The sequence below is a fragment of the Pseudopodoces humilis genome, chromosome 9 (assembly GCF_049639895.1).
Source record: "Pseudopodoces humilis isolate 2021_Gansu_Grassland_sample_001 chromosome 9, ASM4963989v1, whole genome shotgun sequence".
NCBI classification, from domain to species: domain Eukaryota; kingdom Metazoa; phylum Chordata; class Aves; order Passeriformes; family Paridae; genus Pseudopodoces; species Pseudopodoces humilis.
The window spans coordinates 930,370-958,072 of record NC_142208.1 but is presented as its reverse complement, the minus strand read 5'-3'; the positions used below and the strand labels follow the sequence as shown (position 1 = coordinate 958,072).

Genomic DNA, 27,703 nt, shown 5'->3' with positions numbered 1-27,703 from the left:
CACAGTGTGACTGTTTGTCATAGGTCACCCTGTGTTTGCCCAAGTCATATTTTTTCCAGGCCATCCTTTTTATTTTGCTGAAGGAGAAAACTAACCAAAGCTGTAGGAGGACAGAGTAAAATGTGTAAGTGCAAATCCCATGTGCTCTTCATTTTCAGGTGTTTTTGCTTGGCACTGAAGCTGCTGCAACAAATTAAATATTTTTTTCTGACTGTCCTTAGCAAATATTTTTGATAATGGAACTGAGAAAATGGAACTGTTCAGAAATTCTGACTTAAAATAGAGACAGAATGAGTTACTGAATCTGTTTTCAGCTTGTAACCCATTGGAGTATTTCTGAGTATAGTAAAGCTTTTTTTTTTCTTTAGTGATTTCAATATTGTGAGTAATTCATTACATCGTGACTGTGCATAAAACTTCTTAATGAAGCAGTAGCATAATGTAATTTAGTCAACTGTAGCTTCTCCATTTGACCTTTACTGTGATAGTAAACTGCAAATGCAAAAGTATAATATTCTTCAAAGCACGCATCCATGTGATTTAGAGAACTGCAGGTGACATAAATAGAGAAGTAGTTTTGTATAGCTATTATTCTAACACTCTTATCCTCCTTTAACACTCTTATCCTCCTTCAACTGGGTGTTTCACCAAGGAGCTGCAAGCAAAAATGTTTCAAAAAGGTTTACAGAGTTGGAGTATTGAGTCCTACAGAAATTAATCTATTGGTGTGAGGATATACAACTGTAATCCTGACAAAAAAGGTATCTCTGGCTGGAAGAATTGGAGATCCAGAGCACTCACGTGGAAAGTGGAAAATAAGGGAGTTTAATTTTGGCTATTCTTTGATTGTGTTTTTATATACCAGACAGGCTGCTTTGATTTGTTGGCTATGTTAACTGCACCATATTGTGATAATTTAGTTCTTGGCTTTCTCATAACTGGTATCATGAAAAGCAAAGATCTTCTATTCATTTCAGCTAAATGTCTGTTTTTCTTTATTGACTGGACAACAGAAAGGTGATAAACTTGTTACCTGTGGTTTTTCTAATGATCTCTTTGCTTTGTGGTTTGTGCAAACTATCAATCAGAAGCCTTGTATTCCTTTAAAAAAAACAAAATCTTTAACCTTTTCTAAAATAGAAGAATCTGGAAAAATCCAAGAAATCCATCTAAGTGATAGAATGAATTTTCTTTTAGGATTCCTTACTGAGTAGGAAGACTTTATTGGAGTATTTGATTTTTGCCATATGGTACTTGATGAACTGTACAGTCCAAGGATTTGATACCGGTGTGTGAGCACTTTGAAGTCCAGAGTTTCAAATCTTACTTTTTTCTGATGATTAGAGATGACACACAGCAGCAGTTCTGTCTGTCCATTTATTAGTCTACCAACTCCCACATCATACTTACTTTGAGTTAAACAGCAGCTATATCTCCAGTCCCATGGAGTCACTCCTGTTTTCAGAGACGCTCCTGTGGGCCTTTGCTGAATCAGAGCCTGACTAAGAGAATCATCTTAGTACTGAGTAGGCTCAAAGTACCTCATGAGTCAATTCCTTTGTTATCTTAAGTTATTTCTAAAAAATGCTCCTTGCAGAAGAAATAATGAGTTTTAATGGCTTTGGAAGAGTTTTCCTCAGCCTTAATGGATAGTCTGTGGGAAAATTCTGTTCCTTTCCCTGGAGAGGAACTGCTGAATAAATTATTACTTAACCTAATGCTAAGGTTTGGGCCAGTTCTTTGAAGATAAATTAATCCTCATTTGAAGGTCATGCTGTGGCTGGTATTGTTTCCAGCTCAATGATTAAAAGCTTAGTCATCCTCTTCAGTTTCTCCTGGATCTGTGCCCTGTGTGTGGGAACCAAGTCTGAGCACGACAGGGACCAATAGGCCAGGACATTGGTCTGTGTATTGGTAAGGAGCTCTCACAAAGAGCAGTCACACTGAACTTTTGGGTTTGTTCTCTTTAAAAAGTCAATTACTGCATTTTGGAAGCAGGTTGTTTTTGTTTCACATCAGAAGTAGCTAAAACTTATTTTAGTGATGTATCCTCTGAAGTTCTCATTTTCTCCTGCTTTATACCAGTGAAGACCATTGAGAAGTGAAAGCTTGGGGAAACACAGAGCTGTACAGGCATTGTTTCTGTCTGGCTTTCCACCTGGCAGAAGCATCCTGGGTGGTTCCTTCACTCTAGGCCCTCTTCTTGAAACTTGTTTTTCTGTTTTTGATTTTGCTGTGCTTCTCAAACCTCTGGATTTCTTGGTCTCTTCTGAGCTGAGCTCCTTTGGAATACTCCCTCACAAGCAGTTCCATTTATCTCAGTTCTCTGGGTCAGGAAGAAAACTCCAAAGCTCGTTAGGATCTTGTTTCTCCTGTTTATTAGGATGTTATCACAAAACTTGGCAGATTTTCCAGACTTTCTGCACAAGTTTAATTCACTACAACCTTGCACATTTTGACTCTGATGGCAAAAAAAGGCCCTGAACTGTGCAGCCTTTTAATCTTTATACTCATTCTTATCCAATTAACAATAGACACATAAATTATTTTTCTTAATGACCCATCACCTGTGTGCTGCACTGTGACATTTTCTATCCAATCACCTACTGTTACCCAAAAACCTCTAGAAGAAGAAGATGAAGAAAGAAGAGACAACATGGACAAATCTTCCATCTTGTCTTCTGCTTTTCTAAACTAGTTTAACTCTAAACTAACTTTTTCACCCAGTGACTTAAGAAAACTCTCCAATCTACACACTCACACTTTTAGCTTTCCTATTTAACTTTAACAGTTGATTTTATGTAACACCATGAAAACATGTCCATAATTTCATGTTACATGAAATTCCTTGTTCTCCTGGATCTCAGAGCCAGGCATCAGAGACAAGGGCACACACTCTGTGGCTCAGACTCCAACACTTCTAACCAGAAGAGAAATGACTTCAGGTGTTGGAGGTCAGAGCTCTCGCTGGTTCTCCAGCATTAACCTCATCCATGTCCCACTTGGAGCAAGCTGGAGTTCAGGGAACTTTCACCAGCTGATTTTTCACTGGGGTGCGATGAGGGAGTATTTTAGGCAGAATACTGGGCTGTTTGGAGCTGCACCTCTGCAAAGGTTTCTAGAAGCTTCTAATTAGTCCGTGTAGGTTTCACTGAAGTGCTGAGTAAGAATGTTATTAGCAAGGTTTTGCTCGCTGTGGTGCTCTCAGGTACCAACTCTCAGGGGAAGGAGGAGGAAATGTGCAATCTGTGTTGGGGAAATGAAGCAGCCTCACTGGGGACTAATGATAATTGTCCCATTATTTCCAGAGGGCATTAGGGAGTGTTGCAGTTCTTCCAAGCTGACAGCAAGACAAAAGTCTCTTGCACAACCCGTATGCCCCAGGATTTTCTCTTGGGGGGTGTCTGTGAGCAGGCAGCCTGCAGAGCACCATCCTCGTGCAGCAGCCAGTGTGGGAGAAGTGCCTAGACACTGGACAGATAATGAACTTTGTTCCCCTTATCATATAATATGTTGCTAATTTGCTATGTGGTTTTCTCATGCTGATAGCCTTTTCTCTGCTATAGAGATCTACTTATGCCGCTATTTTTGTAGCTTACTGAAACCGCCAGTTTAGCCAGGTCAGATGAAATGTGTATTTTTGTTTTGCTGCTTATTGTGTAATTACTGTAAATGGTCATGAATGATCAGGAAGTTTCCTTGCAATGTAGCACCCATTGAATGCAACATCCAAGTGCTATATGGAAATAATTTTGTTATGTTAGAAAAAACCCATCTTATAGAGACATTAAATTGCTTTTTACTTGATTATTTGAGAAGACTGTAATTACCAAAATTGTTTTCCAGGGCAACTGTTATTATGTGGTTGGCTTTTTGGCAGTTTTCTATTACTGTGCCACTAACAGGCTGAATCAGCAGCAGATGTGAAAACACTTCACTGACTTTCACAAACCTGAGTTTTCAGGGCTAGCTGTTTAATACACTGCTCAATAGAATTTCAAATGTTTTGAATTTGGGGCATTTTTCTGTGCTGAAATGATTGATGAGACTAATTTTAAATCTAGAAGTTGTCATTCTGTGACTGCTTAACAAGGACAGATTATTTTTGTCTAAGTTGGAAGAAGAGTGTCTAAAAAGCAGGAAAAACAGTTAATAACAGACATGCCACAGCTGCTGTGTGGGTGTTGTAAGATGAGTAAGTATACAGAATGCAGGTGTATGCACTTGTTAAATTGCTTTTTTGGGTGGGTTTTTTTAACTTGTTGATGTTAGTATATGACTACCAGTTTAACAGGAGAATGCTACACTTAAAAAGTTTCCAGTTTGGTCATAATTCCATAGAGAGAACGTGTGATGAAGAACATTAAAATTATGTTGAAGACCTGGGCAATTTTGAAACAAATTTCTTTGCCTTCAGAGAATGGTTCCCAAGCAACCCAACCCAAAATGACATAAAAGCCTCAAGTAGAACAAAAAAACTCTCTAAAAAAACCCAAAACAATGCAGAAAGAACCCCCACGTGGCTTAGAATGAGAGAGGAGTAGTTTGTAGTTCTGTGTGCTTAGTGTGAGAAGTGCTTGGAGGGAAGGAAGGCTTGTTGAGCTTGCAGGAGTGTGGCTGCCAGGGTGTTGTGAGCCCCTTCCCCAGTCCGTGTCCCAGGCTGGGGAGAGCCCCGGGCCATGGCAGCCTCCAGCAGGGCTGGGGAGAGCCGCGGAGCTGGGGCAGCCTCCAGCAGGGCTGGGGAGAGCCCCAGTACCATGGCAGCCTCCAGCAGGGCTGGGGAGAGCCCCAGTACCATGGCAGCCTCCAGCAGGGCTGGGGAGAGCCCCGGGGCTGGGGCAGCCTCCAGCAGGGCTGGGGAGAGCTCTGGTACCATGGCAGCCTCCAGCAGGGCTGGGGAGAGCTCTGGTACCATGGCAGCCTCCAGCCGGGCTGGGGAGAGCCCCGGTACCATGGCAGCCTCCAGCAGGGCTGGGGAGAGCCCCGGGCCATGGCAGCCTCCAGCAGGGCTGGGGAGAGCCCCGGGCCATGGCAGCCTCCAGCCGGGCTGGGGAGAGCTCTGGTACCATGGCAGCCTCCAGCAGGGCTGGGGAGAGCCCCAGTACCATGGCAGCCTCCAGCCGGGCTGGGGAGAGCGCTGGGGCAGCCTCCAGCAGGGCTGGGGAGAGCCCCAGTACCATGGCAGCCTCCAGCAGGGCTGGGGAGAGCCCCAGTACCATGGCAGCCTCCAGCAGGGCTGGGGAGAGCCCCAGTACCATGGCAGCCTCCAGCAGGGCTGGGGAGAGCCCCAGTACCATGGCAGCCTCCAGCAGGGCTGGGGAGAGCCCCAGTACCATGGCAGCCTCCAGCAGGGCTGGGGCTTGCAGGAGCCTGGCTGGCCGCTGTTCTCCTGGGAACACCGGTCTTTCCTTCTCCATCGAGTGGCCCTGTGCCAGGCGCTCTTCTCCCCATTTCTGTCATCGTTAAAAGGAATCTCTTTTCTTTTTACTGTTACCATTATGGGCGTCCTGAGAATGTCACATGTGTTTAGCAAGCCCTCCAAACATTGCTGCAGTCCCGGGCACTTCCTGCTTCCTCCATTCTCTTCCTTCTCCCCTGGCCTGATGGTGAGCACAAAAAGCTGAGTGTGTGGCTGGAGTGATGGTTCCCTCTGCTCCCATGTTTCCCTCACCTGTGAAGGACATGAGCTGCTGCTGTCCCTCCTGCCGGGTTCCCAGTGCCTGTGTGCTGGGGCTCTGCTCCTGGCTGCTGCTCTCAATCCCACTGCCAGCTAGAGCAGGGACATCCTCTCCCTCTGCTCTTACTCTGATTCTGCAACCTTAGCTCCCAGTGGGCCACAGACTTCAAATCCACTGTGGGAGGACATCCAGGAAACTTTTGAAATATACAGATGCACAACTCATCTCACATTCCTAACGAAAGAAATTTATATTAGAAATGTTGGAACTTTTTCCCTGAGCAAGAATAATGTCTTCAATATTGTGCAAAAATTGACTATTATAATGAAATACAAAAGATTTGTTCCCTTTCAGGTGGCAGTTATGCTTCTTAGTTTTGAAGATCAGGTCTCTGAAGGATTACACTTCTTAAAAATTCTGTTCACTTTTCAGAAACGATGTTCTAATAATAATCTAAAAGGTAAATTGATTAGATAGTCATTGAGTGTGATTTATCATTTTAACAGTGAAGTATTGTCTTATGAAAAAAGTTTTAATGCTGCATTAATATGTCACAAGAATGATCTAGAAGAAAGGAAACATTTCAGAAAGGTTATTTTTATGTTAAATAAACTTTCCAAGACAAAAGAACTCTACTGCAGTTTTTATATAAATGGAATTCAGAGTCCTGAAACTATAAGATGATATGTCTCAGCAAGCCGGGAAATTACAACACTCATCCAGAATTCTAAGTGAAAAGCCCTATAGGTACTTGTAAGCCTTGGAATCTGTGAGTGTGCTGCAAACAAAAGACTTGAGACTTTAATGAGAGGAAAGTAATTACATTTAAACTAATTGGGCAATACTTAGCTAGTCAATGAAAGAAATGTCTAAGTCAACTCTTAAATGAGTAGATCCAGAAATATAAAAGAAGATGCTGTTGATGTTTATGTTGTGGTCATTTACTCACATTGTTTGCAAAGGCTTATGTAGTACTTACCACTTGGCTTGAGAGGATTTTTGATCAAATTTGTGTTTAATCAAATTGTAAGTGACACTGGAAAACTGTGGGATCATTGGTAACATGGGATTCATCTCACAGGAGTGGCTGCTTGTGAGAAGCTCACAGTAGCACAAAGTCCTGATGCTTTGCTGGACATATGAAGTTAAGTTTCTGTATAATATGTGAAAAAAATCAGTATCTAAGTCCTGCATGTGAGAAATTATTTGGTTTTGGGAAATCTGGTACTGCACAGACTGATTTTCTTAGCCTCATCTTGCTAATAGGGCCTTCCTAGATGAAATCTAAGGAGTCTGATCTGTGATTATTCTCTGGCAGTAGTTCCAGTGCTGGGTGCTGGCCTCTGCTCCCATCTACCAAATGTTGTTTTCTTCTTTGACACACAGCTGGAGAGACAAAAAGAGTCTTGTGCAGAGGGAGATGGGACAGAGAAACAGAGCTTTCCGTGTTCTGTGACTTGGGGATATTGGAATGTCTTTCTCCTCCTGGTCAGGAGGGGCTGCTGTGCTCACCTGTCAAATCCCACACCCTGAGAAGATCTCAGGCTGCCCAAGGCACGATGGCCACGTGTCCTGCTGTGCCATACCTGCTGTTCTTTCTGCTTGGTGCCTTTGAGGAATCCCCAGCCTCTCCTTCCTTTAGCATTCCCGCTCTGTAACTTTTCCATCCCTGTTTTCCCCCTCCTCAGTCTCTTCTCTACAAGTGTTTTCCCCCTCAATTGTTGGTTCATCTAACATGATGGGATGCCAGGTGTGACAGTCTCTTCTTCTCAAGAGTGTGTGGAGAAGGTGTGAGGGCTGGAGGAGATGCCTTTTTCAGGCAGTGTGTGGTGAGAGTGAAGAAGCTGGTGCTGTGTGATGTGCCCATGTCAGTGTGGAGCCTTTTCTCACCCAAGCCCAGCAGGGAGGGTGCTGTGCACAGAGCTGCAGGTGAGGGCTGAGAAATGTCCCTGCTTTGGTGGGATGCAGCAAGAAAAAATAAAAGATCCTACAGACAGCAAGCCATCAGGCCTTCAAAGACTTCAACATGGCAATTACAGAGAATTGCTTTAATTCTGTACAGTTTTGCTTTATTTCTGTGCGAAATAGCCGAGCTTTGCACCGAGTGACTAATTGGAAGAATAGTACGTGATTGCTTCAATACCATGGTTTATAATTAGTAGGGAGGAATAACTTGCTTTCTTAAAGAAGAGTTTTTAAAACCAATTTAGAGAAAATTGCTTTTTCACATTGAATTTGTGACAGTGTTCAAGTTAAGAAGTATTCTCAGTTGGACAAAACAAATAGGGAAGAGCTGGGGATGCTGTTTCTGCTCCTTCACCTTGTGCACCCTCTCAGAGCAGGACCCTGGAGCCAGAGTTTCCTTCTCTCTGACCATCACTCTGTAGTGTTTTGTGCTTTATATTTATTGTTGCTATTTCAACTTTATGTAGTATTCAAGGAAGCAAATCTTAAAGCAGTTGTTCCAAAAAAAACCCCACAAAAAGGGTATTTTCTCCAGAAAATACTGCTCAGGCTTTATTCACATGGGGAGAATGCTTTCCTTAGCCTTTAACCTGAAAGCGCTTGAACCCATATTTTCTTTGGACAAAAAACCCCCCATCAAATAAAGAAAATTCAACAGCCTTCATCAAAGATCTGATGTGAGAAGTTTCAGCCTAACCTATTAACTTGTCAAAATTAGGATCAGGTGAAAGCAGGGGTTTTGTAATGGAAAATGTTACACAAGCCAGTGCAAAGTAAGCCAACTTTCTTTTTCAGACTTAATTTCTCACCTGCAATTTTTTCTTTATTAAGTTTCACCAAACTTAACTGGAATTTGAAGTTTTATATGGAGAGGGGATGGAGGAGAGATCTATGAAAATAATGCCATGTGGGATAATACTTACAAACAGGTTTCCTGGTTTGTTTTTAGTGTTGTGTGTCTGACACAGGGGTGAGGCTGAGTTCTGACCTGTTTGAAGGGCTTTCATGTGACTGAACCCCTGACAGGGCATTCAGTTTAGGAAAATGGAAATTATGTATTGAAACTTCTGACTTTCTGCAACGAAAATTGCAAACAAAAACTGGTATTTCAGACCAGTTTAAGTCAGCTGGATTTTCTTCATGGGACTTGAACACCTTATTTTTTATATTGAACACTGTTTAGAGATCAAGAAAACAGCATTTACCAACCTTACTGCTACATAAAAAATGCACTTTGGGGAGACCTGGAAGTCATTGAGTCAATTAAACTGTAAAAGTTGGGTCAGTTCAGCTATAAAAGTTTGAAGCTGACTTACAATTTAAATTGGAGGTTTAACAGACAGTAGTCTCTTAAGGTAAAATAAATGTACTAAGCAATGCAGTCCCATACTGATTGCAGTCCTGGAGCTGTTTGTAATGTCTTCAGCAAAACAGAATCACTGTGCCTCCATGGATTTTGAAATTACTTTAATAAGGATATTAATAGAGATTGTGCTGTGTGTTTATTTTTATAAAAACAACTGTTGCAGTGTCTATTGTCTGGAAAAAGTCACAAGTTTTCCCCCTTTGCTGGTGTGTGTCTGCAAGCTGATGGGAGGTACTTAGTGAAAAATTCAGGTCTGGTTCCTCCTTTAGCAATCCCTTGTTTGGTGCCCACCCATTAGCAACTGTTTATAGCTCGAGTGAATTTGGGACCCAAAACTTTGAAATGTTTCCATAAAATGAATGGCATTGTGCAGTTTTTAGATTCTGGTTACAGTTTATCCCACTTTCATAGCTACCATTATGTATTTATAGTATATTTATGTATGTAGTTTATATATATCTATATATAACATATTTAATATAGTATATTGGGTCAAACTCTGGGGCTGCTCACACTGTGCCATGAAGGGGGGATGCAAAATCCTCTGGGTTTGTGTGGTTTATGCCTGCTGTGTGGAATAACTAATCAGAGCACTGCCCTTTTCTCATCTCCTCAAAGCATTTGCTATGTAAAACACAAGCTAGTCCTTAACTTGTTACATGTTTATTTTATCAAACTCTTTTGGTGTTTATGCTTTTTGAATTTAGTTTAACAGGGGTAAGAATTAAATGGTCTTCTGCATTGATGTGCCACCAGGGAAGATGAATAAAATTCCTAATCTAAATGGAATTTAGGTAAGGATAATTTCTAATTTTAATAGGAACATTAAAAGGAAGAAATCAAGTTCTGTATTTGCAGCATTTCTTGACAGATACTGATGCTATAAATTATACAGTTGTTCTTCCTCTGTATGGATTTTGTAGTACCCACAGCAATTTATAGGTCTAGAGTGCAGCTGCTGGAAGTCATTTATTCTCAGTTCTGTATTAAATCTATCACATATAATGCATTAACATTCAGTTCAGAGCTCAAGGGCTTATGGCTGCTTCTTTCTCGCTCTGAGTTTCTGTCCTGGAAGTGTTTGCAAGGTATGCAGAAAACAAAATTTAAAAACCCAAATTGATATACAGGAAAAAAAAGGGGGATTGTCCATGATAAATACCTGAAACCAGCTCATTTTGCAGTTTCAGCTGAGCAGTGAAAACAAACCCTGCTGTTAACATTGCTGAAATTGGTAATGCTAATAAGCTTGTTTTGATGGATTAGCACTTCAGTCCTGTTTGCTTGAGTGACGCTCTTTACACGCGTCAGTCGGACGTGTCTGCAAGTTAGAGGAGCTTAATCTTCCCTGCAGTTTGGTTTGGGTGCATCTGAGGCTGTAGGAGGCTCTCACCCATTCACTGGAGTCAGCTGGTTTTAGCTCTGGGGTTTTTTTAATTAGAAAAAATGGAAGTACATGGTTTTAAAATCTGGAATTATAATTAATATTAAAAATTAATATTAAAAAGGGTTTGAAGGGCATGAAAAGGGCATGAAGATTTGTGGAGTATGTAACCTGTGAAGAAAGAGCAGGTGGAACTGCCTGATATGAGTCCTGTACCTGTTTATTGTAAATTATTTCCCATCTTTCATAATAAGATAATAAATGTAGGAAAAACAGAACCATGTGCTGCTTGAAATGAGGAGGAGCTTGTACCTGGGGGAACTTGAGCTCATTTGTTGGAGGAGAGATCCTGAACTCCTGTGGCAGATGTGGTATGTTCTGGCATGATCACCTCTATGAAAAGAGAACAGGCTAAATGTGGAAGTGATGTTTGTTGTCTGTTGAAGTGTATCAGTGAAAGTGCTTGAGGACCCTGTATGAAGTGATCTGCCAGAAGTAATAATTTACTTAGGCTGTTTGTAAGTAGCCTAATACCACTAAGGCAGAGAATGAAACGAGTTTTCAATCCAATAAACATCCCCAAATCCCTTCTAAGTTTAAAACCTCAGAAAAGAAACAAGTAAAATAATCACGTATGGTATTATAAATGTTTAATAAGACTGAGAAAAAACAATTGTGGATGAATGCCATTCTGCTGCATTTTTCAGTGAATCATCTTCCACTGAAAAAAGTCCAAGCCAGAACATTTCCTGAAAGCTTTAATGGCTTAGTTAAAGCTTTCAGATGTGATAAGACCTTCTGGAGGTTCCTACCTCCTGAGCCCTCTCCTTGATGAATGGTTCCTGCTCTAGTTCTGGGCAAGCTCATTGGTGACAAATGTGACTGTAGCTGTACTAGGTGAAAACCTTTGTGAGCTAATAGATTAATTCTTATAGGGAAGAAATTGCTTTGCCACCTTTCCAAATCAGCTACTTCATCTAGGAAGACTGCAAGTTAACAGCAGGGTATTGGAGTGCAGGGACCAGATCCTGAAACAGCAGATAGAGAAGTGACAGCAAGCATTGCTCCAGCATCAGTAACTGGGCTAGAAGTTGCCAGAGCATGGGGGAGACAGAATACTGTGCAGTAGTTGCAATCTGATGCAACCAAATCATCAAAAGAAACTGCATCTTTCCCTGTCTGAACAACAAATTCCTGGAAAACATTAATAAATGGCAGGAGCAGGGGTGTTAAGCAGTCATGGCTTTGTATAAGATAACTTTGCTGCTCTCTGGTGTCATGTATCACACCTGTCAGAGGAATAATGAATAGGTGTGGATACAGAGAGCAAGTTCTGCTGGGAACCTCGGTCCTGTGAATCCCTTCCCTGCTTGCTCTCGGTAATAATCTCAAATAATCTGCTTTTATAAAGACTTCTGAGAGAGAGACTGAGGGGTTTACTGAAGGCCTGAGTTTATGGTAATATGGATACACACTTCGTATTTTGTGTATTCATGCCTGTGATGCAAGCAAGCTCTGCCTGCAGTTTTGTCCATACCGAGTCTGTATTTTGTGTGTGTATGTGGTGTTTCTGTGCTCTGTACATGCTGTAGTGTAGTGACACCATGAGACACTGAGAGCTGCCAATCATTTCTCAGGTCAGAAAAAATGAGTTTAAAGGCCAGGTAAGACTTTTTTATTAGATGTTAGCTTGGAATTCCTCACAGTCAGGCATGTACTATGATCGTGCTTGGTAAGGATAGGCTGAATGGTGTTGAACTAACTGTGAATGCATGCAAGGGAGCCTTTGGTGCTCAGTGCAGTACAGCTCTATCATCCAGTGGTGTTTCATTTGTGCTAACAAAGCCTTTATCCTGCCAGCTGTTTTCCCCAATGTTTGTTTGTGTCTCTTTTTTGTGTGGTTATGATCACTTGTCTATGCCATTGGTTCAGATGTATTTAAAAGCCTCATGTGGAGGAAAGGGGCCACCAGGTCATGCTGTTTGTAGCTTTGCAAATGGAGCATTTTGTAGAGCTGGCAGGGCCAGGTTTATGATGGAGCTGACTCCAGGTGATCCCTGCTGATGGTAAACGCTTACCTGGAGAGGGTTCTGTGGGGTGCAGCCATGCCCAGCTGCTCCCCGAGGCAGGGCATCCCTGGGCAGACACGGGCAGGAGCCGGGCAGTGCCGGCTGTGGCAGCCAGACTCAGCCCAGCCAGCTCCACAGGAAGCTCGGTGGCCACGGGGCAGCCCCAAGGCAGGCTCTGAGGTTGGGCTGTGACCAGGTGAGAGCCCCGTGCTGACTCACAGTGCCGTGGTCACAGCTCAGACTGGCAGGGCTGTGCTGAGCCGCAGCCTGGCACCCCTGTGGAGCGGGACTGAAGGTGCCGGGCCTGTGGAACTGGGGCTGCAGGGCCTGGGCTGAGTGTGGCTGCAGCTCCCAGCTGAGGCTGGGCACAGCCCTGAGCGGTGTGAGCTCCAACGCCGGGGTGAGCTCCAGTGCCAGAGTGAGCTCCGGCATCTGTGTGAGCTCCGGCATCTGTGTGAGCTCCGGCACCCGTGTGAGCTCCGGCATCTGTGTGAGCTCCAGCGCCGGGGTGAGCTCCAGTGCCAGAGTGAGCTCCGGCATCTGTGTGAGCTCCAGCGCCGGGGTGAGCTCCAGTGCCAGAGTGAGCTCCGGCACCCGTGTGAGCTCCGGCATCTGTGTGAGCTCCAGCGCCGGGGTGAGCAGCGCTCCTCGGCAGAACTGACACAGCGCGGGGTCAGCTCCCGTCAGTGTCGCCCCCTGATCTTCTTCACTTGCTTCTGTTGGTGAGATGCTTTCTTCCACTGAAAAGGACAACACAATACTTAGGAAATATGTCATCTGGAGCCTTGCCCAGATGAACAGTGCATGAATGCACTTGGAAGAGTTTGAGCTTTGTTATGGTCTTTGAATCAGCAACTACGCACGATTTGGCAGTCACTTCTGATTGAAAGCTGAATGCTAAAGCCCAGGTTTAAGCTGTGATAAAAACTACTGCTTTTGTCCCCTATTTCTGTAGCAGTATGAGGCTGTGGGGGTTAGTGTGCCTGTGTTTTCCCTGGATACAGAGCTCAGGTTGGTAACACCTGGCTCTGCAGAGAGCAGCCTGGCTACTGCAGTGCGCTTTGAAACTACAGCTGGTGCAAAACACAGCAGCGTGATTTGGACCCATGGTGATGCCAGCCCCTGTGAGCTGTGCTGATGGGAATGCTCAGTGAACAGGAGCTGGATTGGGCTGTCAAACCTTAGATGTATTATATGGGATAAAGAACAGATTTCTTTTTTCCTCTTTTTTTTTCTCCTTATTGAAGTAGTATAATCAAAGCTTAACAATGAAGGTAGTTTTCAAGTTCTTGAAAGTCTTCTTGTCCATTCACTGGGTTTAGCTGGAACAATCAACAGCTGGGAATCTCTGATTATCCATTTATTTTCCATTCTTGTCATGGACAACCAGATATAAGGAAGACACAGAAGTATGTCCTGGAAGGACTGGGACAGCAGCCTGGGGAAATGTTACTATAGTGGGTCTCTTGGATTGGCAGGGGTTGGAGATGGGATTATCTTTAATCTCAGCTGGTCTCACATGACTTAACATGATTTAGTGTGGAAAAACACATGGTAGAAGAAAAAAAGAAGTTGGAATAAGAAGAAAGTGCTAAACCATGAAGAAAAAAAAAATAGCCTGAAGTGCAGTCAAGTAGCTGCAGAACATTTGTGAGCAAATATTTGTCTACAAATACCTGTGAACTGCAGATATTTGTAGAGACTAACTTCCTCCTTCAAAGAACTAGTTCATTGTTCTGATAATCCACATATGCATAGCTTTGATAGCAGATTCACTCAATCTCAAGGGTTTTTTTTGGTCCATTTATGCAAAAGATCAGACTAAGATTATCAGATGTTTCTTCTTTTTCACACAAAAAAAATCTCAGGGAATAAATTCTTCCTCAATATGGAAAGGAGTAATGGCTCTACAGCTTCTTTGGGGGTTCTCCAAGCTCACAGCTAAACAACAAAGCAGTGATGAATTTCATTGGTCTGAGCTTTTTTTTTTATTTTAACATGTTACTGAAGAAAACTGGGCCTCTTTGTAGGATAATTTATCTATGCCATGACTCTGAATCTCTCCACAGTACTGTGTGAAACAAAACCATTAACTTACTGAACCTTGCAGACTTTGTTACTGACTGCTGGTATGGGCTTTGTGCTTCTGGCTTACCAGTTTTGGTTTTCTTGTGAACCCCTCAGCCCTGATTAGACAGTACTGTATTACAGGGGAAAATGATTTTTAAAGGCTTTTGGGTTTGGTTGTTTGCCTGTGATGTGGCAAAGTAAGAAATGGTTAATAATAGAAGCAAGTTAGGCTGAAGTGTTAGAGCATTGACTTTCCATTGCATCTCTGGGTCTGTGGCTTCCTTGTAGCACAGGAGAAAAGAGGGCAGTCTGCTGTCTTGTAATAATTGCAGGAAAGATAGATTCGCTAATTAGAGCCGGAGTCAGTGTTTAAATAACATTTCTTTTCTGAACAAGGCCCCAGTGCACTGGACAAATCACAGCTGCTTCACTGAGGTTGGAGATGCAGTAGTATTTGGCTTTGAACACACTGGGCAATAAAATCATTCATGCACAGTGGTGATTCATTTATATATTTGTTTATTAAAAATTTAAAAACACGTTACGTGTTAATACACTCAAGAAAAGAGTTTTCTGATTCACATGATCAGTTGGTTAAACTGTTGTCTACTCCTGCTTAAGACTACATCTCTTTCATTTGCTTTGCTTTTGGTTTTTTGTTACTGTATCCCCGAGATTTCCAAGTTATCCTGAGGAAGTAAGATGCAATCCTATGTCCAAAGCATATCTTGGAGTAAATGAGATTTTAAAAATACAGGACTGGTTCATTTACTATCAAATGCTCTTCAGCCATAAACTTAAAAACTTGATGCAGTGAGAAGTGGTTACTGTGATGCTTTTGTAAATAATGCATATAGATCCTGATGCAATGCAAAGGAAAATAATTAGACTTCAGATTGCCTGTGGGCAGGCTGTGAGAAGTTTTGTATGCATTTACTTGTTCATCCTTCATTGTGCCTCTTCTCATCATTTGAATCTGGTGCCACAGGCTCAGATGTGCTATTTTCCCTTTTTTTATTTTTCCCCCAGATTTAACTGTCTCCTTCACCCAAGCCATTTCACAAATATCTATCAGTTTTCTTTTCAGAGGGACACGATGCAGGAGGAGCAGGGTAAAATGTCAATAATAAAATAGGATGAGGTAAGATCCCTGAATGCTTTAAGTGTGTACACAGCAGGGACAGAGGGAAGCAGGCAGTGGCACCTCAAGGTGGCTTCCATGCTTCCCCTTCCCCTGGAGTGCAGGATTGCTATCCCTGACCTGCTGTTCCTTTCTGCAGAGTGCTGGAGACAGAGGCTGCTGGGGCAGGGAAAGCAGCACAGAAATGTGTTCAGATGCAGCCCTTGCAGAGTGCCCTGACTCCTCAGGCACCTCTGTCCTTCTCTGTTGCTGCTGCAGAAAGACGTGGCCAGGAGGAAAGGCTGCTAATTTCCAGGGCAGCTTCTCAGAGGAAAACTGCTTAAAAACAAAAAAACCACAGACAGTTCATGGTGCTGGTTGTAAGACACACTAAAAATTGTGGTTCTTTTACACATACTTTGTTCCTTCCTCATGGGGTAATGATGATTCAATTGTAACTATCCTTACAGTCCATTTTCACAAACTTTGATGAATTTAACTTGATGTTTCCTTAAGCAGAGTAGAGATAGAAATGAAAAAATGTTTATACTTGTCAGTTTTGGAGTGCTTTTGGAAATAAACAGCATGTTCTTTTGCTGACAGGATTTGAAATCTAGCAATCAGCGAGATGAAATTGCTGCAGCACGTGCATCCCTGAAGGAAAATTCTGCTTTCCTACATTCAATATGTTCAGCTTGTTTGGAACATTCAGATGTTGCATCCCTTACAGCCAGCAAGGATTCAATTTGCAATGAAATACAGAATGCTCTCAATGTAATTTCTAATGCTTCCCAAGGAGTTGGAAATAAAGTGGAGCAACCTGCATCTCGCACAGCTACTCTTGGAAGTGCACTTGATGAGCTTGAGGTATGTAAATATGTGAGATTACAATATTTTTGGGAAAAAAGCTTTATTTATTTTTTAAAAAATAACTATTGATATCATAAATGATGAGCCTAAAGGCATTAAGGATTGTTTTTCTGCTTAGTCCTAGTCTAAATAGCATCACTTGGAATGATTTCATTGAGAGGAATCTCTTTCCTCAGAGGAGTTTGGAGCTGAGGCTTCATGTGTGTTCAGGGTTTGGCTCCCTTCGAGCCCAGGGCAGAGTTAGCTGCAGTTGTGTCACATCCTGCAGTCAGGGCAGAGCCCAGCAGTTCAGTTCAGTTTGCTCTGAAGTGATTCTCAGCTGGCAGTGCCCACTGGAGCTGCTCCATGCAGGCTGGAGTCCTTGTCTGCAGAATGTGGCACTGGGATCATCCTGTAATTCGTGTCATCGAGCAATTCACAAACCTCATTATATTTGCTGCTTATCATTAAATGAAGTGACACAGCCAATATGCTTCCACCACCTCTGCATCCCTGCTTCCATTATTGAAGCAAATACCTGGGGGAAGGCAGCACTTTTTCTGTTCCTCATCCAAAGCTTTTCTGTGGAATTTCTCTTTTTTTTCATGCTCTGGCTCCCACCAGTGTAATTTTCCGTTGTCCTGCCCCAAGTGGTAAAAGATCTCCTGTAGGTGAGACCCTGATCCTCATGGGGTGTAACTGATGTAGGCCCAGATCAACAAAAGGAATGAATGTTTCTAAAGACAATTGCAAATATGGGTGGTTTTGATTGTGAATTCTTGGACTTAGCAGATCTCTGCATCCCAGCGCTAAGACTGTGATACATTTTGAGGAAAATTGATGTTAGGACTGGTGGTAGTAGATTTTTATCTAAAATTTTCAATGGAAAATTAAAGAAATACATTGAAATATGCCACAAATTCTGTAGTGGCAGTTTATTGATCCTCTCAGTCATGTTCAAAGTCAGGTTTTTCCTCCCAAAGGAACAGGCTACAATTGCACGTTACGTGCCATCCGTTCTCGCTTCTCACAACAGGTTTTAAATTTACAATTCCTAGTCTATTTTCCTAATAAATGGAAGGGAAAAGAAACATGTGAGACTAATACATGACTTGTTATAGTGTAACTGTGAATGACAAATGGGATGCCTTATAAGAGACCCACTATTTACCTGGATTACTTAAAAATTAAAAAAAAAAAGAAATGTCAGAAGGATTGTATTTTTATTATTTATATATTTTTATTTTAATCTTGACTCTATGTAAGCAGCACTATTTCAAAATGCAATAACATTTATTACTGCTCTAAAATTTGAAATTTGTGATAATCACAAAATGGGAAAAAATCACATTTTGAATTGAATTTGTTTTTACTTGGAAATGTAAGAACATAGAAGTCTGACGGTTGTAAAAAGCCATTTGTTTATCAAGTTGTAAATATATTTTTACCTAGGTTACACAAATGGGAATTGAAGCTGTGTGAGTTAGATAAAGCACAATTTATAGAGCATTTAACTTCTGAAATGATTTTATGAATTAGATGATGACACTTTTCTCGCTTTACAGAAAGTTCCATTGGCTAAGGACCTGAAATAACCTTTGTTCTATCTTCTTGTTGAGAATACAGTGCCATGAAATAGATTGATGCAGTAAATAGTCTGGTGGGAACAAATCTCATTAAATGTTTATAGCGTGGAAATGTATCTCGGAGCTTACCCAACAATCTAGTATCTAGATGTTTTGCAATATCATTCTTCCTTTGCCAGTGCTGGCACCGTGAAAGTTATTAAAGATTTATAGGTGAGGAAACCACCAGTAAAATTAGAGCAGCTGACTCTTAAATCACTAGATTCTCAACAATTCCTCTTAAAGGCTCCCTATAACTACCGTGTCATTTGTAAATAAACACAAATTTATAACTTTAAAATTTAATTGCATATTAAGATCCTCTAAAAGAGCGTGTTGGGTGCAGGTTATCTAATGCCTTTCCTTGGGCTTTCATCTTGTGAATGCAAAGAGATTCTCACAAAATGAGCAGGTCCTGCCTGCCTGAATCTCTGGCAGCGTGTTCAGCTGCTCTGTGGTCCTTGGCTGACCGTGGCCATTGAGCTGAGCAGCTTTGTGTGAGACACCAACAGGCTGGAAGTCCCTCCAGACTTCACCAAATCCAGCTGAGTTTCTGTGTACCAGTGAGGGAGAACACAGGGATCGAATCTCTCCCCTGAAGTGCTCCCTTATGCTTGAGTCTTTAAGCTACTTAAGAATAACTGACCACTGTTTAGCCTGTTAAATCAAACCCACCAAGAGACTGCTTCTTGTGTGTCTGGTGTCTTCTTGAGTCTTTCCTGTGTAGATGTATTGATGATGAATAAGTGAAGAAATTATTTGAAGAATTTAAGCTGTAGGGCAGAGTCTGAACTCATATTTTCCTGGCTGTTATTGCCTAGATTTTTTTTATTCAGAGATGGACCATAGTAGCTTTTTGGCCAGTGCTATTTGTCCTTCTTGCTGTAAACTTTCTCCAAACTGGTTCCCGAAGGAGGACATTTCTGTTTTGGGTCAGCTGAGGTTTGAAGGCGGTCATTTTTCCAGCTGACTGGATAATTTGCTGTGGCCACCAGGTGTGTCTGAGTCTTCCCCAGTCAATGAAGGTGTTTTTTCTGCAGCGGCGTTGAGTACCGTGCCTGCCAGGTGTGTTTTGCATTAGGGTGGGCACCATATGTGTAGCTTGGCATTGAGGGGGCTGCTTGAGATACAGGAGCTTGAAGGGAAGCTGCTGCTGCCCTGAAGAGTGACCATGTGGCACAGCTTGAGCAGATGTGAGTACCCCACAACACCTTGGTGTTCAGGGCTCTAACAGGAATGAGGGAGGCAGAGTTTCAGATCTCCAGCACACGCTTGTCACTCAAGTCTCCGTGCCTCACTGTTTAAGCTTTTGTATTATGTTCTAATACAACACTTTTGTTTCTAGCTTAAGCTAGACAGGCCCTGAAATTGTCCTATTAAATCTAAATTGAAAAAATATAATTAAAATCCTCCAGTTTACAGTTTGTCTGGCACATACTAGATAAGCGCAGATCAGTTCTGATCACCTAAATTCCACGTCAGGGTATCGTTTTCTTGTTTAATATTTGTTCTAAGAGCTTGAAATCACCCATGGATGTGATGTAAGAGGTGAACAGATGTATGTGGAGTGTAGGTTTGGGGATCAGGCCTATAATGACACCATTTCAGATGTTCAGTTACATCAGTGATTACATTTTGTGTTTCTTCAAATGCTGAAGCTCAAATATACTTACTTTGACATTTCATGAAAACCTCCTGTTTCCTTTTCTTTCTCTTTAGAATATTTGTTTACAACCCAAACGTAATTAATTTTATCAAGGCAAAAGAGTTGTCTGCTTTTGTTTACCCTACCTACTGAAAAGCAAAAGGACACTTCTATCTATGTCCTTTGGACACTTTATTTATGTCCTTAAACAAAAGCTGCAGTTTTTATCTGTCTATATTCAGCCTGTTAAAAGTGGCAGCGGTGAACTTCTGCCACAGTGTGGGATTGATTAGACTAAAAATCAGCAGAATTAGACTGCTCATGCAATCTGACTTAACTTTCTCAGCTGTGAGCTGAGCACTGCTGGCTCTGAGTTAAATCCAGTGATTCTCCTGATCTCTAAAAGACTGAAGTTTATAGGCACTGAACCCCTGTTTCAAACAAAGCTTGAGCTCTGGTCTGAGGCTCTGAATGGCAGAGAGACCAAAACACTGTTTGGGTACAAATGTCCTCTGTGAGCCCCATTAGGGAAAAGGGAACCTGTCATGGTCAAAAGTAGTTTGGATGCTTCCAGTGGAAAGGGCTAGTGGCACATCTGGGAACCGTGATATCACTGCATCTCCTGCAGGTAAAAAACACGGCAGCAGCTTCACTGAACTGACTTTCTTAGCTGTATGTTGGAGTCTGAGATACAGAGTGTGTGCCCTTGTTTCTAATACTTAGTTCTAGGATTTGAAGAAACACTGAATTTCATATGACATGGAATTCATGAGCATGTTTTCATGGTGATACATGAGAACAAATGTTAAAGTTAGATAGAAAAAGTGTAAGGGTATAGATTAGAAAGTTTCTTAAATCACTGGGTAAAAAAGTAGTTTAGAGAACAGGAGACAAGATGGAGGATTTAGGGTGTTATCTCTTGTCCTTCTTCTTTCTTCTTCATGTTCTTTCCTAGGGGTTTTTGGGTAGTACTAAGTGATTGGATGAAAAATGTCGCAGTGCAGCACACAGGTGTTGGGTCATTGGGTCACTAAGAAAAATTATTTAGTTGGCATCTGTTAATTGGCTAAATGGACATATGAAAGACCTTGAAGAGGATCTTTGTTGGCCATTTTACCCTTTTCTATCATAGTGCACATAGCTCCTTGTACCCTGTAATGTTGATAAGAAAAGAATAAACAACTGAGACCGAACGAGAGAAAACTGCCTCCCTCTCGTCAATCTTCAGTCCAAAGGGAAAAAGAACCTAACCCAAAAGTCCTTAATGAGACAGCTGTACTCCTCGTTTTGTGCAGAATTTGATAGCCCTGGATCCTCTGGTGGTGAAGGACGAGAAGGTGAGGCCCTCCCTGGAGCAGCGGCTGGAGGCGATCATCAGCGGGGCGGCACTGCTGGCCGACTCCTCGTGCACGCGGGACTCGCACCGCGAGCGCATCATCGCCGAGTGCAGCGCCATCCGCCAGGCCCTGCAGCACCTGCTGGCCCAGTACCTCTGCTCCGTGAGTAACCAGCACAGGAACCTGCTGGGGGCTGCCTCAGCACCTCCTGCTTGGGGAGATAAGTGTTCAACCAACAATTAAAGCACGCTTTAGCGTTTCGCTACGTGCTCTTTAAAAGGCTGGAAGGGACTCAGTTTGCTGAGAACTTTCTGGAGAAAGTTTTTCCTCCAGAAATCTAAGCAAAAGCTAAATACACATCCCCAGGATGAGTTGTGTTATATGGTGTATATGAAGTCTGTGGAAAATGCCATACCACAAATAAACTGTACGTGTTTGGGTTATTTTATGCTTGTTGTGAGCTGTCACTGGTTCACAACAGACAATCCTTTATGTGCCAGAAACAAGAATTTCTTCATAATGCCACTTCTAGACTAGAGTTTGAAAATGTAATCTCTGTTCCCGCAGAATGCAACGATTTAAATAATTGTTTTTTAAAAGGTAAGCAATCTGTTAGTGTTGTTTTCAAGTAGGGTGTTGACACCAGAAGAGGAGAAGAGCACCGATTTCCAAGTGTTAGAATGACTAAATTGCTATATTGGGAAGACAGGAGTGTTGTGTAAATCCAGAAATCTGGTTGTCTGACATGCTTGTAGCTGTGAGTCGTTAGAAAAGGAACGTAGTTTGCGTTTTGAAAGTGATTTTTCTTTTAGATTCAAAGAATGGATTTGACACTTGTTATGTCTGGCAGGTAAATGTTGAAACAGTGGAGACTCAATACTGTTAATATGGGTACACAATGCTAATCTCATGCTTTTCATCTGTAAACATTTTCTGTAGGCATAATGTTCTTTTCTAAAGATACCTCAGGATGATTCATCAAGCACATTGAGAGAACAATTGTGTGATACAGATATTTGTTCCCTTTTTGGGAAGCTGGAATTCCTTTCAGTTCTGTAAGTCATAGCAGTTAATACAGTCTAAAGCTGTTCTAATGAGGCTGTTTGTTTGCTTTGTCTTACTTAATTGTCTTTAGGATAATGTAGTGTAGGGACTAAAATAATCTATGCATATCCTATTTTTTTTTTCATCTCACAGGTATTGTACTTTTTGATATCTCTCTTTATTTATTGGGGGTTTACAGATGCTTTATTAAAGTCAAGTTGTGCTTTCAGGCCTTATACCACAGAAAGGTGCTATAAAATTTTTACTCAAAATGCTGTTGAATGCAGCCTTAATGGAACTTCTCTGGAAGTGCTTTACACTGGGTTAGAGAGTGAGATTTCTTCAGCTCTGGTTAGCTGGGAATGTAAGCCTTTGGTACTTTGCTGTAGCGGATTTCTCTTGCAATGTCTGTTCTAGGGTGGGTCTGGGTTTGCTGTTAAGTGGCTGAAAGTTTTATATGGGAAGGCCTCCTTCTCTAATGGTTGGACTTCTTAATGACCTTGAAGGGCTTTTCTGACATGAATGGTTCTTTGATTCTACCCAGAGCACCTGGCAGGATGCAGATGTGGTCAACAGCATTCCGTATTAGTCCAGAGAATTGCTCTGGGTTTGTCCCAGGAACGCTTTCCCGTCTGCTGTGAAACTACAAGATTTTGAGTCAAATGGTCTTAAATTCTTAGACTATTGAAACAAACTTGTGATGATCTTCTCTACTTCAGAAATAACCACGGTTTTAAGGGTACGTAATGTGCAATAGGTGGAAAAGAATAATATATAACCCACCCCACTGACTTGAGAAAATCAGAAAGCAGCTATTGAAATATGACAGTAAGGGAAAATGTCATATCATTTGCTGCAGAACTCAGTGACTGCACAAGGGGGCAAAGACAATGAAGCAGAAAGGAAAAATACAAAAGATTTAAAGATATGAGGTTACATAACAGGAGGGAATGAAAAGTTTTTAGTTTCTCTTAGAGCCCTTGATCTTATACAATTATTGCTGAAAGGAAGCACTCTCACTGAGAATAGTTTATGGCTGTTACTGAGACTGTGTTAAATAAGTTTTTCAATGAGAAGATTATCAGATGTCAATTACTTTATTTCACAGCTCTAACTCGCCGAAGAAGAGACGACAGAACCAGGAAACAGTGCTGATTTATCAGTGTCTTTTTGGCTTTTCTATTAGTAGCTGCAATAAGCCAGGCCTGGGAATTGAATGAGCCGTAAAGATGATGACAGCCATTTGTTACCGTAGCACAATTTAAGGGTTGTGATTTCCTTGCTCTCCTTGGCAACGCTGCTGTACTCCACGGGCAAGGGGTGCTCTGTGCAATACCGCAGGGTGTTTGTGAGTGCCCTCCTGGCTTGGGGCCTGTGCTGAGTGAGCTCCAGAGCCTCTGTGCCACAGCTTGTAGGTGAGTGAAGCTTTTCCCTGCCCACCATCCACACAGGGCGAGCTCTGCTCCATCGGTGCTCCCGGTGTGTGACTCCCAAGCGTGGCCTCCTCGCTGCCATTGCATCCCTCGGTGCTCCCTCTCAGCAGCTGCACTGGTCAGCTGCTCCAAAGGCTTTGTTTTGCTGGAGATGGCTCTCTCATTGGCTTCATCACTTGCCTTAAAGCTTCTTCCTGCCTGAGTGCTGCCAGCAGGAGCTGCATTGCCTCTGGGACACCTCACCCGGGAAGTGCCACCTCCCCAGGTCCTCCTCAGGAAGCTGCGCTGGTGACGTCCAGGGTCCCCTGGTGCTGGTGGTGGACGTGCCCTGCCTGGTAAATGCTGAGCTTAAACATTGCCAAGGACTTGGCTGCCCAAATTCTCTGTAGGTTCTGCATTTGTTCTTTGGGAGCTGTGCTTGAACTTGGAAAGAGTGAGGGACTTGTCTTTACAAACAAACTGTGGGTCTGCTAGTGGATGAAACTAGCAGAGTGAAACAAAAGAAACAGTGGGAAAGATTCCACCGATGGATGAATGGAATGAGAGGGATTTGTCTTTACAAACAAACTGTGGGTCTGCTGATCAATTAAATTGGATACTGAGAGAGGATACAAACAATGGGAAGAACCATAAATTCCATAGGAATTCCACTGATGAACTCAAGAAAAAGTGGGGGGTTATACATTAGAAAGGGGTCTTGGGGATTAGATGTTTTGGGAAGTCTGTACCTCTCAGTGTCCCCGAGAGAGGGACGTGTGTCCGGGAAACTGGGATACAAAGGAGGCTGTGTGCTCCAAGACTTTGAGAGACCCCAGGGAAAATGCCCCATGGGCTCTCCCTTTATTCAAATAAAGTTACAGGACTCTCCTGTCTCCTTTTTGGACATAAACCTCTGGTGTTTGTGGAATAATTTTCCTGACAAATTGTACAGGAATTTGGGATTTATTAGCCCTAACATTTGAAACAGTATAAGGAGTATAGTTTTTGTTACTTTCCTCAATTATTTAGAGTGTCTAATAAGCCTCAAGGGCATGGAAGATTAAGAGCTTGTTGGTGTGGAGTTTTTAATGCAAGCTGGGAGAAACATCTTTTCAGAAGATACTTGCTTTTATGCGAGTGTCTGTTTTTTCACAGAGGTTTTATCACAGTGAATGGTACAATGGAAAGTGAAGCAAAATGCTCTCCACAAGAACCTGTGAGTTCTTCTGTTCACAGAGCAATTCAGAGTAAATTCCAAATACAGTTATAATTCTTCTGAAAGGCAACTGTTTTTCTTCTGAATTGTTTCAAAAAGTCTTTGAAATTATTTGTGTAGTGTTGTTGTCTGAGTTTTACTCATAGACATACTCATAGTTGTTATGGGATATATTTGCATTTTAAGGCATCCTGTAACAGAAATTACTACTGTGGGTCTGATGTCTTATCAATGGCACAATCATACTGTAGTGTGGGTAATAATGGAATAATGAATCCACTGGAGCAGCCAGTTATAGTTATAAGCACGTGCTTTTTCCTAATGACAGGCTCTTGTCTCTTCATCCTTTACAATGAGAAGTTACTGAGCTCAGAGGAGTGCAGCAACATGAACTCCATGTTTCCTGCACCGTGTTTTACTCAGTCACAGTGAGGACATCCCTTCTTCCCTGGGGGCAGGAGGGGTCATGGAGCTGTGATTGAGTGGGAGTGCAGTTTGTGAGCAGCACTAAGTGGCTGCAGGTGCTGCTGACTCTGCCATCATCAGACAGGGAGGTGTGCCTCAACAATTTCTCTGCATCCTCAGTAGAGATCACTCTGAGATTGTTAGGGCTGGCAAAGAAAGGTCAGATACACTGATGATATGAGAGCTGCCTTCTTGAACTGAAATCCCCTTACTGTTTGAATGTTGTCTCATGATGTTTGAGCCTCATTGGTTTTAACTCACAGTTTCTCAGCTCATTATGGCTAGAGGTTGGAGATGTATATGTGTGTGTGTATATATATGTGGGTCAGTGTATTTTTCTGATCAGTTCTGATTTCACTTCCTTCTTGTGTACTCCAAAAATGTTTGTTTCTTACTGGGTTTTTATGTTTGGGTCAGATATGGGTAATTTAGCCTGGATGTGCCTGTGGCTCTCGTGAAGGCCACAGGTGGTGACAGCTGCTGTGTCCTGCTGTCCCACAGCTGTGCCGTGTGTGTGGCAGGGAGCAGAGCCAAACCAGCCCTTCTCACACCAGCGGTGCTCCCAGATAGAAAATGGGAGGAGAATAAGGATACATTTTACCTTGAGGCAGATCAGGAAGTGAAGTTTCCCACCTTGTACAGATTTAATTATTAGCATTACTGCTAATCAAGCCTGGCCATCCACGGAGCCTAAGGCAGCTGAGGCTGAGCAGGAATGTCGTGTGCTCTGTGGCAGAGCTCAGGAATGGTCAGATTTGCTCTGTACTGTGTGTAGGGCATACCTGAACCTTGCTGGGAATGCAGCTGCTGGAGATTTACAGAACAGGCTTCCCTCAAGGCTCTGAAGCTTGTCCTTCACCAGCGGATCATGGCCACAGCTGCTGGCTATGAGACCTGTTTGGGCCTGAGAACACGAGCTTGAAGTGCTGTGAGGGTGAGATGAGGGTCCCTGAAAGCAGAGGGGTACCTGGGACAGGGGCTGAGCCCTTAAGGAGAAGGTGGGCAGTGCAGAGCCTGCTGTAGCCATGGTGAAGGGCTGGCTGTGGGACACTGTGGATAGCTGGGACTTGGGCTGTTGTGTCTCTCTAGATTTCAGATCTGACTGTTCACAAACTGGAACCTGAGCATTGCCAATCCAAAACCAGAAAGGAGATGAAAAACCAGGAGGTTTTATTTATTGGTGGTGTAGTTTTGGGCCTTGCTCTTTGTCTCAACTCTCAAATTTGATTGCTGTGGGGCGCTAATGCTTTGTTCTGTCTCTGTATTGAGCACTCTTCAACAGCAGCTCAAGGTCTGACCCACTTGAGTGTGACCCACTCAAGTGGGTGAGTGACCCACCCACTGGGTGTGGAGACTGTGACTAATAATGGTTTTTGTGGTATTTTATTGCCATTCTTACTCTTGGGGAGAGTACAAGCATGGACAGATGCCTCAAGCATCCTGATTCCTCAACTTAACATTACTTGTACTTCAGTTTCCTGATGAAGACTTTTAACGCTTTCCTGGGTTGCCAGCGACACCTGAGGAGGGAAAAATGGGAATCATGGCCTTGTCCTTTGTGGTTATTTCTGCTTTCTTTTACAAATCTGTACCTTGCAAAGTTCTGTGTAGCTGCTCTCTGAAGAACTGGGCCCAAACCTGTTGGACTGGATTGACAGGGAGCTTGAAGAAATTGGTTGTTATAACCTTCAAGAGCAGAATGGCTGTTGCTTATTCATGGAAGGGTTTGAAATAACTGACTTGTTGAAATCCTTGTTTTTAAATCCTTTATTTCATTTCTGAACAAATAAAAACCACTTGCATTCCTGCCTTTTTACCAAAAGAGTGGATTTGAATGCTCTTACTTTACTGTCCTCTTCGTACTCAAATGTCTTAAGAAAACTGGTGTTCCAGAGAAGTTTGAAATTGAGGTTTGTCAAAATGTGAGCTAGAAGAATTTCTGTGTGGGTGGGAAGTGTCACTCAGTTCTTTTCTTATTCGTGGCTTTTTTTTTAATGACTTTATTGAGTATTATGTTTTTCAGAAAAGGATGTAGTCCAGTAAAATTGCTATGCCCATATTGTATATTATGCTGCCATTTATGCAAGAAAATATGTTGTTTTCATGATTTTGGTGTTCACATTGTCTGAGTGGATGATTGAGTTGACTTTGAACACTCCTACAGAGGATTTTCTTCCTTTTTGTATGCTGTATGTGTAATTGAAAATTATTTTTCTAAATGCTAACTTTCAGTGAACATTTTGTTTTATGGGGAAATTAGATATGAATTGTTAAGGAGGAGGATCTTAAGTGTACTTAAAAGACAGAAGTAGCCTGGTGAATTCCCCAAATAGATTTACAGCTGAAAAATAATCTGCAGTTAAATGTACCTGATTATAGATGCTCTTGCAGCCTTTGCAGTAATCTGGGATCTCTTCATGGGAGCAGGAGAAGGATAATGAAAGTTTTTCTCTCCTTT

At 42.3% G+C, this 27,703-nt stretch overlaps 1 protein-coding gene across 9 annotated transcripts in view; it reads left to right on the top strand.

Annotated features, from left to right (window-relative positions):
• Window positions 1-27,703, top strand: part of CTNNA3 (catenin alpha 3) — a 394,943-nt gene that overhangs the window by 61,689 nt on the left and 305,551 nt on the right. For all 9 annotated transcript variants that reach the window (XM_088059438.1, XM_088059429.1, XM_088059430.1 and 6 more), the window contains 2 exons: window positions 16,256-16,519; window positions 21,067-21,270. Coding sequence is in view for 8 of the 9 variants with exons in the window: in XM_088059429.1 (XP_087915555.1) it covers window positions 16,256-16,519; window positions 21,067-21,270 (468 nt within the window). In the remaining variant the exon portion in view is untranslated. The remainder of the gene's footprint in view (window positions 1-16,255; window positions 16,520-21,066; window positions 21,271-27,703) is intronic.